This window comes from Sinocyclocheilus grahami, unplaced genomic scaffold, assembly GCF_001515645.1.
Source record: "Sinocyclocheilus grahami isolate Dianchi unplaced genomic scaffold, SAMN03320097.WGS_v1.1 scaffold634.1, whole genome shotgun sequence".
Lineage (NCBI taxonomy): Eukaryota > Metazoa > Chordata > Actinopteri > Cypriniformes > Cyprinidae > Sinocyclocheilus > Sinocyclocheilus grahami.
The window spans coordinates 406,435-419,506 of NW_015505813.1; the positions used below are offsets into that span (position 1 = coordinate 406,435).

At 36.6% G+C, this 13,072-nt stretch overlaps 1 protein-coding gene across 1 annotated transcript in view; it reads right to left on the reverse strand.

Moving 5' to 3' along the window:
- Nucleotides 1-551: 551 nt before the first annotated feature.
- The window catches only part of LOC107558179 (alpha-N-acetylgalactosaminide alpha-2,6-sialyltransferase 5-like), a 25,896-nt gene continuing 13,375 nt past the window's right edge, over nt 552-13,072 (reverse strand). The window contains exons 4-5 of the mRNA XM_016241799.1: nt 4,570-4,677; nt 552-1,516 (exon numbers count right to left, since the gene is read on the reverse strand). Of these exons, the coding sequence (XP_016097285.1) occupies nt 1,270-1,516; nt 4,570-4,677 (355 nt within the window). The 3' untranslated portion in view covers nt 552-1,269. The remainder of the gene's footprint in view (nt 1,517-4,569; nt 4,678-13,072) is intronic.

Genomic DNA, 13,072 nt, shown 5'->3' on the forward strand with positions numbered 1-13,072 from the left:
TGTAAAGTAATTTCAACTGAAAAAAAAGAAAAAAAAAAGAAATCAAGTTGTAAAAAGGTTTAAGTTGGATAGTTAATGTAAAACACATTTAAAAACAGTATTTTAATTTTTTTTAATACAGTGAACAATTTTTAAAAGAACCATTATTTTCTTTACATTTTAATAATCTAAAAAAAAAAAAAAAAAAAAAAAACTTTTTTTTGTTAAGATTTTGAACTTCCTTTACGGAACCACCAATGCCAATAAAGAACCTTTATTTTTTTAAGAGTGTGCGGGACATTAAAACTGGACGTTTTTGGGTCTGTTGATTATTTAAAGTCAACATTAATCAAAACTGGCATTGTTTACTTTCTTAGAGCACATTTCAGGTCTCATTTCAAACAGTTTATCTCTTTATGATCTTTTAACAGCGGTCTTCAAAATCTTTCATCAAAATGAATCCAAAAAAAGACGTCCTTGTGAAAAATTTTTAAAAAAACCCTTTTTTTTTTTTCATTTTTAAAAACTAAAAAAAAAAAAAAAAAAAAAACTTTTGTTCAGTTAAGATTTTGAACTTCCTTTACGGAACCACCAATGCCAATAAAGAACCTTTATTTTTTTAAGAGTGTGCGGGACATTAAAACTGGACGTTTTTGGGTCTGTTGATTATTTAAAGTCAACATTAATCAAAACTGGCATTGTTTACTTTCTTAGAGCACATTTCAGGTCTCATTTCAAACAGTTTATCTCTTTATGATCTTTTAACAGCGGTCTTCAAAATCTTTCATCAAAATGAATCCAAAAAAAGACGTCCTTGCATTCCCTGTTCTGCAGATGTCAACCACCTGACATAGAGTATTTAGAGACCACTTTTCACAATCAAATCAATTCCAGTTGGACAAAATCAAGTGCCATCCTTCTGTTCTCTCAATGACTATCTTGTTTCACTCAGAAATATGTGGTATTATGAAAGTAAAATGACCTGTGAATGCTGTTTTACATTGTCTTTAGCTCAAATTTTGTTGCAAGCGGATCTTCGACACTCCGCCACCCTTTCTAGTTTTTTCTATACACCTCATAAAACTAAGAACAATCTTGTGAAATATGGATGCGTACAAACTATTGGAATGACTTTTGTACCTAAAGAAACAATGAATGTGCAAAAGAAAAGGTTTAAGCATCACTTCTCCATGAATCAGAGTCTCTCAGTCAATCCATCCACGTGGCAACAGGAATTATCCAGTGATCCGTTTGAGGCAGTTTGAGATCTTTTGAAGGCTCTAGTAAGAGTCACGTCTTCTGTGATCGGGTGAAGGCTGTGGTTGCCGTGCTATTTCTCGGTAATGCTGGGGGACTCCAGTCCGGCTGGTAGAAATGGATGTTGAACGTCCGAGCCCAGCTGGCAAAGACTCGCTTCTCTGTGATGAAGCGATGGTGGCTGCCTCGTCGGCCTCGCTCGTGGGAGATGTACATGGCACATTCATCTGGACCCGTCGGTTCGTAGTAGTGATATGGGACAGAGGGGTGCTGAGACTCCCTGTACACAAAGCGAGCAGAGATTAAAATGGGGACCGTGTTAAGGTTCCATTACATTCCCCGATTCCCAAATTAATCCTGAGCTAGATATTAATTTTCAAGGCAATTATCCTGATTTGGTTCAGAGAATAACTGGCTTTAAGGGGAATAAATGGATTTTATGTAATACATTATGGTTGCAAAATGGCTGGGGGAGAGGTCATGCCTCCGCAGGGAATCACAATGAATCATTTCATTTTTGGCTCTCGGTTATTTTTCTCATAGCACTGGTACACCGCATGGGCTGCAGTGACAATATAACCCACTATGCAGGGAGAAAACCCTGAATGAACACACAGAAAGATCAGATCTTTGACTACATTGTAAATCTGCAATTTACAATACAATTTAAACTTTAGAAAGTTTTAGGATTTTGAAACACTGTAAACAACAAAATGTTATGAATTATGAATATTAGTAAATATTGACAAAACATTTTTATTTGATTAATGACTTTTTTCTGATAGTGATGCACGATACATATCAGTTATCAGCTGATATTAATGATTTATATGTATATAGGGCTGAACGATAAATCGAAATGGAATCGAGATTGCGATTCGACAGAAGCTACGATTGTCATGCGTATCTTTCAGTGAAGCATGGTTCTGTGATCAACAGTAAATCTCCATCCAAAGGCCAGAGGGCGCTCTCGCGCTGAAACTCCAAATACGCCTCGCAGAAGAAACCCAGAAAATGCCTCTCTGCAGCTGAATAAACAGAAGATTCAACTGCTTTCATTGATTCAACGTGACTAATAAACACACGACTGTGGCAATATACGGTTTATCTGAGTTCTTATTATTATAATTTTCACAAAGATGTCATACCATCCGTGCGTTTCTGGGTGCTGTCGTTACCTGGCGCCGGGCGATGGTCACGGTCGCTGCCTCTCGTGCCTGGGCATGAAGCACGCTGAGGTGGCTTTCGTGGATGACTCATGCCCCCATTGCGGGGGCATGACCATCTCGGAGTTGCGGACCAGACTCCGTTACCTGCAAGGGGGCGGAGTGCCCGTACCACTGCCTAGATCTGGGGTTCCCCCTGCCGCCGCCCCCGCTCCCGCGCAGCCTCCGCGGAAGCCTCCAACAAGACCGCGCCGAGGAGCAACACGTGCAACACGTTCACCAGCCGCCCCGCCAGCCGCCCCGCCCGTCCAGGCCCCCGCCAGACCTGGTGGTAAGCGAAGGTGCAAGAGGCCCTGAGACGGGCGACCCAGAGATGGAGGAAGTTGCTCTTCGGGAGGTGGGGAACGCACCACTCCCTCCCCCGGAGGAGGGCCGGGTGGAGAATCTTTTGTTTCCTTTTTTCCTCGCGGCACGTGATGATGATTTCCTGCTGATTACAGAACCGGCTTTACTAACAAAATGCGCGTGGCAATCGCATTCGATTAATCGTGCAGCCCCATATATTTTTATATATTTTTACATACATACATATATATATATATATATATATATCCTATAGGCCAATATTACATATTTAATTGTTTATACAAATTTTCCCCTATTTTTACATTTAGATTACAAGATTACACATCTAATGCATATTTAAAGTTAATCTTTAGAAACACTGATAATTTATTAACTGTTAAATATTGTATGTATATATATATATATATATATCCTATAGGCCAATATTACATATTTAATTGTTTATACAAATTTTCCCCTATTTTTACATTTAGATTACATTTGCTGCCATCTAATGCATATTTAAAGTTAATCTTTAGAAACACTGATAATTTATTAACTGTTAAATATAATCTCTGCCAATCTTACATTTACAAATGAGTTTACAAGTGACTTACAAATGAGGACAATAGAAGCAATCAAAACCAACAAAAGGGCAATAATATGTATTAAAAGTTATTATTATTATTATTATTATTATGTATTATATATTTTAAAATTAATATGCATTTTACATACTGTGCATGTTGCAATGCTTAAATTCACTTGTAGCATTTAAAAGGTGAATTTAGTTTTTAGAGTTTTATTTTTAATTTAGACACATTTTACTGGTAACACTTTACAATAAGGTTCCATTAGTTAATGTTAGTTGATGCATTAACTAACAGGAACAAACAATGAACAATTCATTTATTACAGTATTTAATAATCTTTGTTAATGTTAATGAAAATACAGTCGTTCATCGTTAGTTCATGTTAATTCACAGTGTGTTAACTAATGTTAACAAGCACAACTTTTGATTTTAATAATGCATTAGTAAATGTAAAAAATTTACATTAGCTAAGATTAATAAATGCTATAGAAGTATTGTTCATGCTTAGTTCATGTTAACTAATGAAACTTATTGTAAAGTGTTACCATTTTACTTTTATTTAAATGTATAGAATTTTTAAATCATTGGTTTATAGGCTACAATATGAAATTATTTATTGGCTTATCATATCGGATACAATTTTAATATCAGTGCATAATTATTTCTAGGTCAGTAATCAAATAAACAAATTTGTGACATTAATCTTTGAAAAATTCAAACAAATAAAATTTCAGATTTAGGTCAGAACTACACTAATAATCAATAGTTTGGGGGTCAATAAGACTTGTTTTAAAAATAAATTAACACTTTTATTGTCAATTTATCAAAAGTAACATTTTTTTATATTATTATATATTATTATTAATTACTATATATTATTGTTACACCTTATATTCATCAAAGAATCCTGAAAAAAAAAAGTTTTCAACTGTTATAACAGGAAAGCACAATTTTAAATTGAATTGCATTTTCCAATAGAAAACAGTTTTAAATTCTAATATTATTTCACAATTTTATGTTTTACAGTGTTTCTGATCAAATATATGCAGCCTTGGTAAACATAAGAGACATTCAAAAACATTAAAAAATCTTTTTGACCCCAAACTTCTGAACAGTAGTGTATGTCCAATCAAAAGTATCCAAAAGAGAAGCTTTTTACTAGTGGTCTCAGATGTTTGGACCTCACTGTATGCTGAAACCCAAAAGAAAAGCAGTGAAACCTGACTCACCTACAGAAATCTGGAGGCACCATGCCATACACATTGATTCTGTCACAGAGCTCTAAGGCAATAGTCATTGTGAACCAGCCTGTGCTTAACCACGAGTTAGAGATTCTCCTGAAAAGAGAAACAGAGAGAGAGTAACTGTCTGCTGAAAACAATACAACTGAATAACAAACTGCGAGGCATGCTGTAGTTAACATTCCAGAAGATATTTCCGTTCGAAATTCCACACACGCAAGACCAAGATTCTGTTGCGTTTAGAGTCTTGTCCAGCTGTCAGGATCATTTCTACAACTGAACGTTATCATCAACTGCTCATCAGTTCTGCCAACCTGCCATCTGACATGAAAGCCCTGGTGAATCTTTGACAAATAGCACATTAATAAAGGAAAACAAACAGCATTAGTGAACAACAACCCGGACGTGATTGATTAGAAGCCTCTGATTACTGTTAAATTCCCTCAGACAACAGAGCATCCACTGTCTGGCAGATGCGACGTAAATAATCTCTCGAGCATGCACTAGAATATACAATGGAATTAATCAACATCTAAACTATAACCTCTGCGCAGTTAGGGGCCATTCACACAGAACGTGTTTTTGCATACCACTGCACTACTTTTCCATTGTCATTTATTTCTTTCTTCAAATTTCTTCTATTTATTCAAAATAGCGCCACCATGTTCTAGGCCGAGCCGTCTCTTTTTGTTTATGTTACCTGTTATTTGTTTTTTTCGTTTTGCTTCTTTGTTTTTGGATACAGCAAGTTACTCCAGTTCTTATTTATGATCGTCAAACTTTATTGGATATTCGTGACTCAGTGGAGAATTTATGTTTCTGGAATCCGTATGAAGGGAGGTCTTTCAATCCACCTAAGTCATTGTTGCGGATGGATCCCTGCTGTTTAATAGACTGGGCTTTTAATAAAAAGAAGCACGGAAAAAAGCGAGGCAAGCATGGTGGAGTGGCAGTCTGTTTGAGGATGATCACCGATTGTGTTCGGAGGGTTGCGGATTCTACTTGTTCCAACAACTCTAATGCTTGGCCTTGTCATCGGTGGGTTCCTCATCCCAGGTGGGCATGGCTTGTACCTATCTTCCCAAGTTTGCCGTGCCAGTTCGCCAGCTGGGACCAGGGGCGATCACATACTACTGGGAGAACAGTTGATCATCGGTGGATTCTGCATTCCGGGCAATCGCAGCTTGTTCTTGTCTGGCTGAGCTCGCAGTGCAGTTATGCTTGTTGGGATTCGAAGAGACCGCGTATCTCCTAGCTACTACAATTTTTAAAAAACATTTTAACTGTCGATTGTTACCTGTGGAGACATTTTCAAGTTTTGAGGTACAATTGTGCCGGGTGGATTTAGTTCACCCTATCCTCTGTGCTCTTATTTACAGACCTTCCAAGTATGATAAGTTCTTTTTTGAAGGAATTTTCTGATTTTTTTAGCTTCAATTTTGCCTAATGTTGATCGACTTTTGGTACTTGGTGATTTTAATATTCATGTATGCTGCCCTGATAAACCCTTAAGTCTCTGAATTTTTGCAAATTGTTGATTCATTTAATCTTACTCAGTCTGTCTTGGGTGCTACTCATGATAAAGGTCACACACTTGATCTAATTTTGTCTTTTGGATTTTCGCTATACTCAGATTGAAGATTCATATTTTTCTGATCATAAGCCGATCATTTTTAAAACTGTATTATCCAGGCCTGTGAAACAACCCCTTACTGGTTATTATACTCGTTCACTTAAATCATTTATACCTATACGATTTGCTGATGCTTTTGTCTCCTCTGAATTTGCTGTTTCCTTTGAATCATTTCCTTCTGACATGGACCTTGAAGAGTTTATCTCAAGTTTTAATAACACCTGTGCAAATATTTTGGATTCTTTTGCTCCACTGAAATTGAAATATCCTAAAGCGAGAAGTCAGCCCCGGATAAATGGTGAAGCTAGAGTTTTAAGAAGGAAATGTAGGCAAGCTGAGAGAAAATGGAAAAGTGACAAATTGCAAGTTTTCTATGAAATTATGAGGGATTGTTTAGTTACTTACCAGAAATTTGTTATGAATGCTAGGTCATTATATTATTCTAACCTTATCTCTAGCAATGCTGGCAGACCTAAAATTTTATTTAGTACTATCAGTAAGGTTTTAAATCCGGTTACAATTTCACTTTCTGGTGCATCTCCTTTAATTTGTAATTATTTTTTTAGAGTATTTTATTAATAAGATCCACAATATTCGCTCTAATATTGTGCACTCTGGGAATGTCTCTTTTGATGATTATTGCAATTCTGCTATATTATCTAGTTTTGAGCCTGTGTCTATTTCTTCTTTAATGGACATTATCTGTCATATGAAACCTGTATCCTGCTGTCTGGATCCTATTCCCACATTTTTAACTTTGGAAGTGTTAGATACCATTGGTCCATATATTCAGTTTATTATTAATAGTAATCTTAATAATGGTCATGTTCCATCCTGTTTTAAACATGCAGTGATACACCCTGTACTTAAAAAGCCTACCCTTGATCCACAGGTCCTAGCCAATTACCGGCCTATATCAAAACTTCCTTTCCTTTTAAAGGTATTGGAGAAGGTTGTTTTTCATCAGCTTTCCTCCTTCTTAAAGAATAGTGATATACTGGACAAATTTCAGTCTGGGTTCAGAGCTCAGTATAGTACAGAAACTGCTCTTTTGAAAGTGTTAAACGATTTGCTATTAGCTGTCGACTCTGGGAAATGTGGGGTTTTGGTCCTTCTGGATCTAAGCTCGGCTTTTGACACTATCGACCATTCTATTTTATTGAGACGACTGGAGGAGTATGTTGGAATTAGGGGAACAGCATTAAACTGGTTCACATCCTATCTTAAGGGGAGATCTTTCTCTGTAGCTATTGAGAATTTTACCTCTGTTAATGCTGCATGTACATGTGGGGTACCACAGGGTTCCGTTTTAGGCCCTGTTTTGTTTTCCGTTTATCTTCTTCCTTTAGCTATGATTTTTCGTAAGTATCAGATCTCATACCATCTTTATGCAGATGATATACAGCTTTATCTTCCAATGCAACCAGATGACAATATATCTCTTCAGTCTTTGATTGATTGTGTGAGTGAAGTTAAAACTTAAATTTTTTTTACAGCTAAATTATTCTAAGACAGAAGTGTTGGTCTTTGGACGGCCTGAATGTGCTTCCATCCTTTCTAAAACTTTGAGTCCTATAACTAAAACTGTAGGCACTTGTGCTCGGAATTTGGGTGTTATTTTTGACCCGGCACTCAAATTTGATAAACAGATAAATTCAGTCGTGAAATCAGCATTTTTTCAGCTTAGGATGATTGCTAAAATTAAATCTTTTCTTTCTTTTAAGGATCTGGAGACTATTATTCATGCATTTATTTCAACAAGATTGGATTATTGTAATTCTTTGTATTTAGGAATTATTCAGTCTTGTTTATCTCGTCTCCACATGGTCCAAAATGCTGCGGCCAGACTTTTAACAGGGACCAAAAAGAGAGAAAGTATCACTCCAGTTTTAATTAGTTTGCATTGGCTTCCTATCGAGTTTCGAATCCAGTTTAAAGTACTGCTGTTTGTGTACAAATCTATGGCAGGTTTGGCACCATCTTACCTGTCTGATCTCCTCTTGTACCATGTGACTAACAGGCCTTTAAGGTCATCAAATTATTTTTTGTTATCGGTACCTATGACGCGCCTGAAACTTAAGGGGGATCGTGCTTTTTCGGTGGCAGCACCAAAGCTGTGGAACAATTTACCATTGTATATAAGATCAGCCTCCTCTTTTCAGGTTTTTAAATCTTCACTTAAGACTTATCTTTTTGAAACTTTGAAACGGCTGGAGTAAATGCTGTCAAATATTTGATAATGTGTGATGTTATCTTTGTCATAATTTGTGATTTGTTTTATTGTTTTATTTGTTTTATGTATTTTATTTTTAAATTTTGTACAGCACTTTGGACGACAATGTTGTTATTGAATGTGCTATATAAATCAATAAAACTAAACTAACTAAACTAAACTAAAAGCAACATTTAATGCATGACATGGCATTCAAAAAAATGCAGTGCTTAAGGTAAAAAAAATTAAACTTTAAAAAAATGCTTTTATAGACATTGTCTATTATTGTAACGCTTGTTGCTGGGTAGAGGAGAAAGAGGGCATGACGGAGATGAAGATTCAATAATAATCCATTTAATAGTAATCCAAGAGGAAGGGTAATCCACAACTACAGGGTAACACAAACTCATAACAACATCAACAACGGACAAACTTGAGGCCGCGTCCACACGAACGCGGTTATTTTTTAAACCGCAGCTTTTTCTACGCAGTTAGACCGTTCATCCACATGCAAACGCAGCACCAGGTCACTGAAACCCAACATTTTTGAAAATTTTTCAAAAACTCCGGTTGCAGTGTTATCGTGTAGACAGCGAAACCGGAGTTTTTGGCTTGTGACATCGGAGCCTGCGCTGTTATCTCTGCCTACTAGAAACTTTTTCAGGCTTCTGATTGGTCAACATGGCTTTACGGTTGAGATTATATCGCCACCTGTTGGTTTGGCATGCTCTTGACAGTGCTTCATAGCATGCTTTTGCGTTTTCATGTGGACGGAGATTTTTTTTAAAACGGAAGAAGGAAAAACTCAGTTTATAAAAATACCCGTGTATGTGTGGACATGGCGGAGAAACAGAGGAACTTAAAAACACAGACCAAATGAGGATAATTAACTAACACAGGTGAACTGAATGAACTAATCAAAGGACGACAGAAACTAGGTCAAGGGAATGCAATTGAAAACAAACTAAAAGTCCATGATTGTGACAATATTTATTTATTTTTTTCTTCTTTACTTACTGTGCAGGGTTATTTTAGTATCATTGAGATACTATTATAGTTTTTATTAATATTTTGAATTAGTTTTTATTTTTATATTTTCTGTTGTATATATATATAGTCGTAACTACACGGTCTGATGTAAAATAGACTTTTATTTCTATTGGAAATTAAAAAAACAAAACAAAAAAGAACTTAGGCCCTGCTTACACTGGTGCGTTTTCGTTTTAAAACGCGTAACTTTTGCTATGGTTACGCCTGTCGTTTACACGACTCTGGCGTTTTTGACCCAACGAAAATAGAGATTTTTGAAAACGCTGCAGACCCCGTTTTAGTTTGAAAACTACGGGGATGCGTTTCAGTGTAAACGGACCAAAACGGAGACTTTTGAAAACGATGGCTTGGCTGCCCACATTCGCTCTGCGTATCCTTGACAACCGTATAAACAATAATGCTCATAGTTGTACCCATAAATATGTATAGGTAGATTACCCATTCGACCGCTCAAAGCACGTAGAAGCGTAATCTAAATCTAATCTAAATAATCGGGCATCATCCTATACATATCTATGGTTGTACCTGCACGAATGGTCATGTGACATGCGTTTTCGGTTGTGTAGTGTAGACTGAGATCGTTTCTGAAACGCAGTGAAAACGCCAGTGTAGACGAGGATCGTTTTCATATTAAAATGCCGTTTTAAATCAAAAACACACAAGTGTAAACAGGGCCTTAGAGAAAACAGTACATTTTAAACTGCCATTGAGACAGAGAAATGCTGATGGATAGCATTTTCCAGATATTATTGACTTCCTCTATAGCAACACATCCAATGAAAACTACAACGGTTTAATTTAACTTCTGTCACTCTCTGTAGCATCAGAGGGCTCATCAGGACCCTGTGGCGCTAAACCACACGTTTCATGAGGTGATCTCTGCAGGGCCGTCGTCCCCCGCAGCTCTGCTGTCTCTGCACCGCCGCTGCCTGCAGCCTGGAGCCTACAACAGCCATCTGGAGCGCTGGTTACACCACTACCAGCCCAGTCAGGTGTGTACACACACACACACACACCTATAGCCGACTTCTGGAACTTCTTACACTACTATTTATTATTAATAGTAGTCTTAATAATGGTCATGTTCCATCCTGTTTTAAACATGCAGTGATACACCCTGTACTTAAAAAGCCTAACCTTGATCCACAGGTCCTAGCCAATTACCGGCCTATATCAAAACTTCCTTTCCTTTTAAAGGTATTGGAGAAGGTTGTTTTTCATCAGCTTTCCTCCTCCTTAAAGAATAGTGATATACTGGACAAATTTCAGTCTGGGTTCAGAGCTCAGTATAGTACAGAAACTGCTCTTTTAAAAGTGTTAAACGATTTGCTATTAGCTGTCGACTCTGGGAAATGTGGGGTTTTGATCCTTCTAGATCTAAGCTCGGCTTTAGACACTATCGACCACTCTATTTTATTGATACGACTGGAGGAGGAATTATCAACAATTAGGTATGTTGGAATTAGGGGAACAGCATTAAACTGGTTCACATCCTATCTTAAGGGGAGATCTTTCTCTGTAGCTATTGAGAATTTTACCTCTGTTAATGCTGCATGTACATGTGGGGTACCACAGGGTCCCGTTTTAGGCCCTGTTTTGTTTTCCCTTTATCTTCTTCCTTTAGCAATGATTTTTCGTAAGTATCAGATCTCATACCATCTTTATGCAGATGATATACAGCTTTATCTTCCAATGCAACCAGATGTCAATATATCTCTTCAGTCTTTGATTGATTGTGTGAGTGAAGTTAAAACTTAAATTTTTTTTACAGCTAAATTATTCTAAGACAGAAGTGTTGGTCTTTGGACGGCCTGAATGTGCTTCCATCCTTTCTAAAACTTTGAGTCCTATAACTAAAACTGTAGGCACTTGTGCTCGGAATTTGGGTGTTATTTTTGACCCGGCACTCAAATTTGATAAACAGATAAATTCAGTCGTGAAATCAGCATTTTTTCAGCTTAGGATGATTGCTAAAATTAAATCTTTTCTTTCTTTTAAGGATCTGGAGACTATTATTCATGCATTTATTTCAACAAGATTGGATTATTGTAATTCTTTGTATTTAGGAATTATTCAGTCTTGTTTATCTAGTCTCCACATGGTCCAAAATGCTGCGGCCAGACTTTTAACAGGGACCAAAAAGAGAGAAAGTATCACTCCAGTTTTAATTAGTTTGCATTGGCTTCCTATCGAGTTTCGAATCCAGTTTAAAGTACTGCTGTTTGTGTACAAATCTATGGCAGGTTTGGCACCATCTTACCTGTCTGATCTCCTCTTGTACCATGTGACTAACAGGCCTTTAAGGTCATCAAATTATTTTTTTTGTTATCGGTACCTATGACGCGCCTGAAACTTAAGGGGGATCGTGCTTTTTCGGTGGCAGCACCAAAGCTGTGGAACAATTTACCATTGTATATAAGATCAGCCTCCTCTTTTCAGGTTTTTAAATCTTCACTTAAGACTTATCTTTTTGAAACGGCTTATGGTCTGGAGTAAATGCTGTCAAATATTTGATAATGTGTGATGTTATCTTTGTCATAATTTGTGATTTGTTTTATATGGTTAGTTGTTTTATGTATTTTATTTTTAAATTTTGTACAGCACTTTGGACGACAATGTTGTTATTGAATGTGCTATATAAATCAATAAAACTAAACTAACTAAACTAAACTAAAAGCAACATTTAATGCATGACATGGCATTCAAAAAAATGCAGTGCTTAAGGTAAAAAAAATTAAACTTTAAAAAAATGCTTTTATAGACATTGTCTATTATTGTAACGCTTGTTGCTGGGTAGAGGAGAAAGAGGGCATGACGGAGATGAAGATTCAATAATAATCCATTTAATAGTAATCCAAGAGGAAGGGTAATCCACAACTACAGGGTAACACAAACTCATAACAACATCAACAACGGACAAACTTGAGGCCGCGTCCACACGAACGCGGTTATTTTTTAAACCGCAGCTTTTTCTACGCAGTTAGACCGTTCATCCACATGCAAACGCAGCACCAGGTCACTGAAACCCAACATTTTTGAAAATTTTTCAAAAACTCCGGTTGCAGTGTTATCGTGTAGACAGCGAAACCGGAGTTTTTGGCTTGTGACATCGGAGCCTGCGCTGTTATCTCTGCCTACTAGAAACTTTTTCAGGCTTCTGATTGGTCAACATGGCTTTACGGTTGAGATTATATCGCCACCTGTTGGTTTGGCATGCTCTTGACAGTGCTTCATAGCATGCTTTTGCGTTTTCATGTGGACGGAGATTTTTTTTAAAACGGAAGAAGGAAAAACTCAGTTTATAAAAATACCCGTGTATGTGTGGACATGGCGGAGAAACAGAGGAACTTAAAAACACAGACCAAATGAGGATAATTAACTAACACAGGTGAACTGAATGAACTAATCAAAGGACGACAGAAACTAGGTCAAGGGAATGCAATTGAAAACAAACTAAAAGTCCATGATTGTGACAATATTTATTTATTTTTTTCTTCTTTACTTACTGTGCAGGGTTATTTTAGTATCATTGAGATACTATTATAGTTTTTATTAATATTTTGAATTAGTTTTTATTTTTATATTTTCTGTTGTAT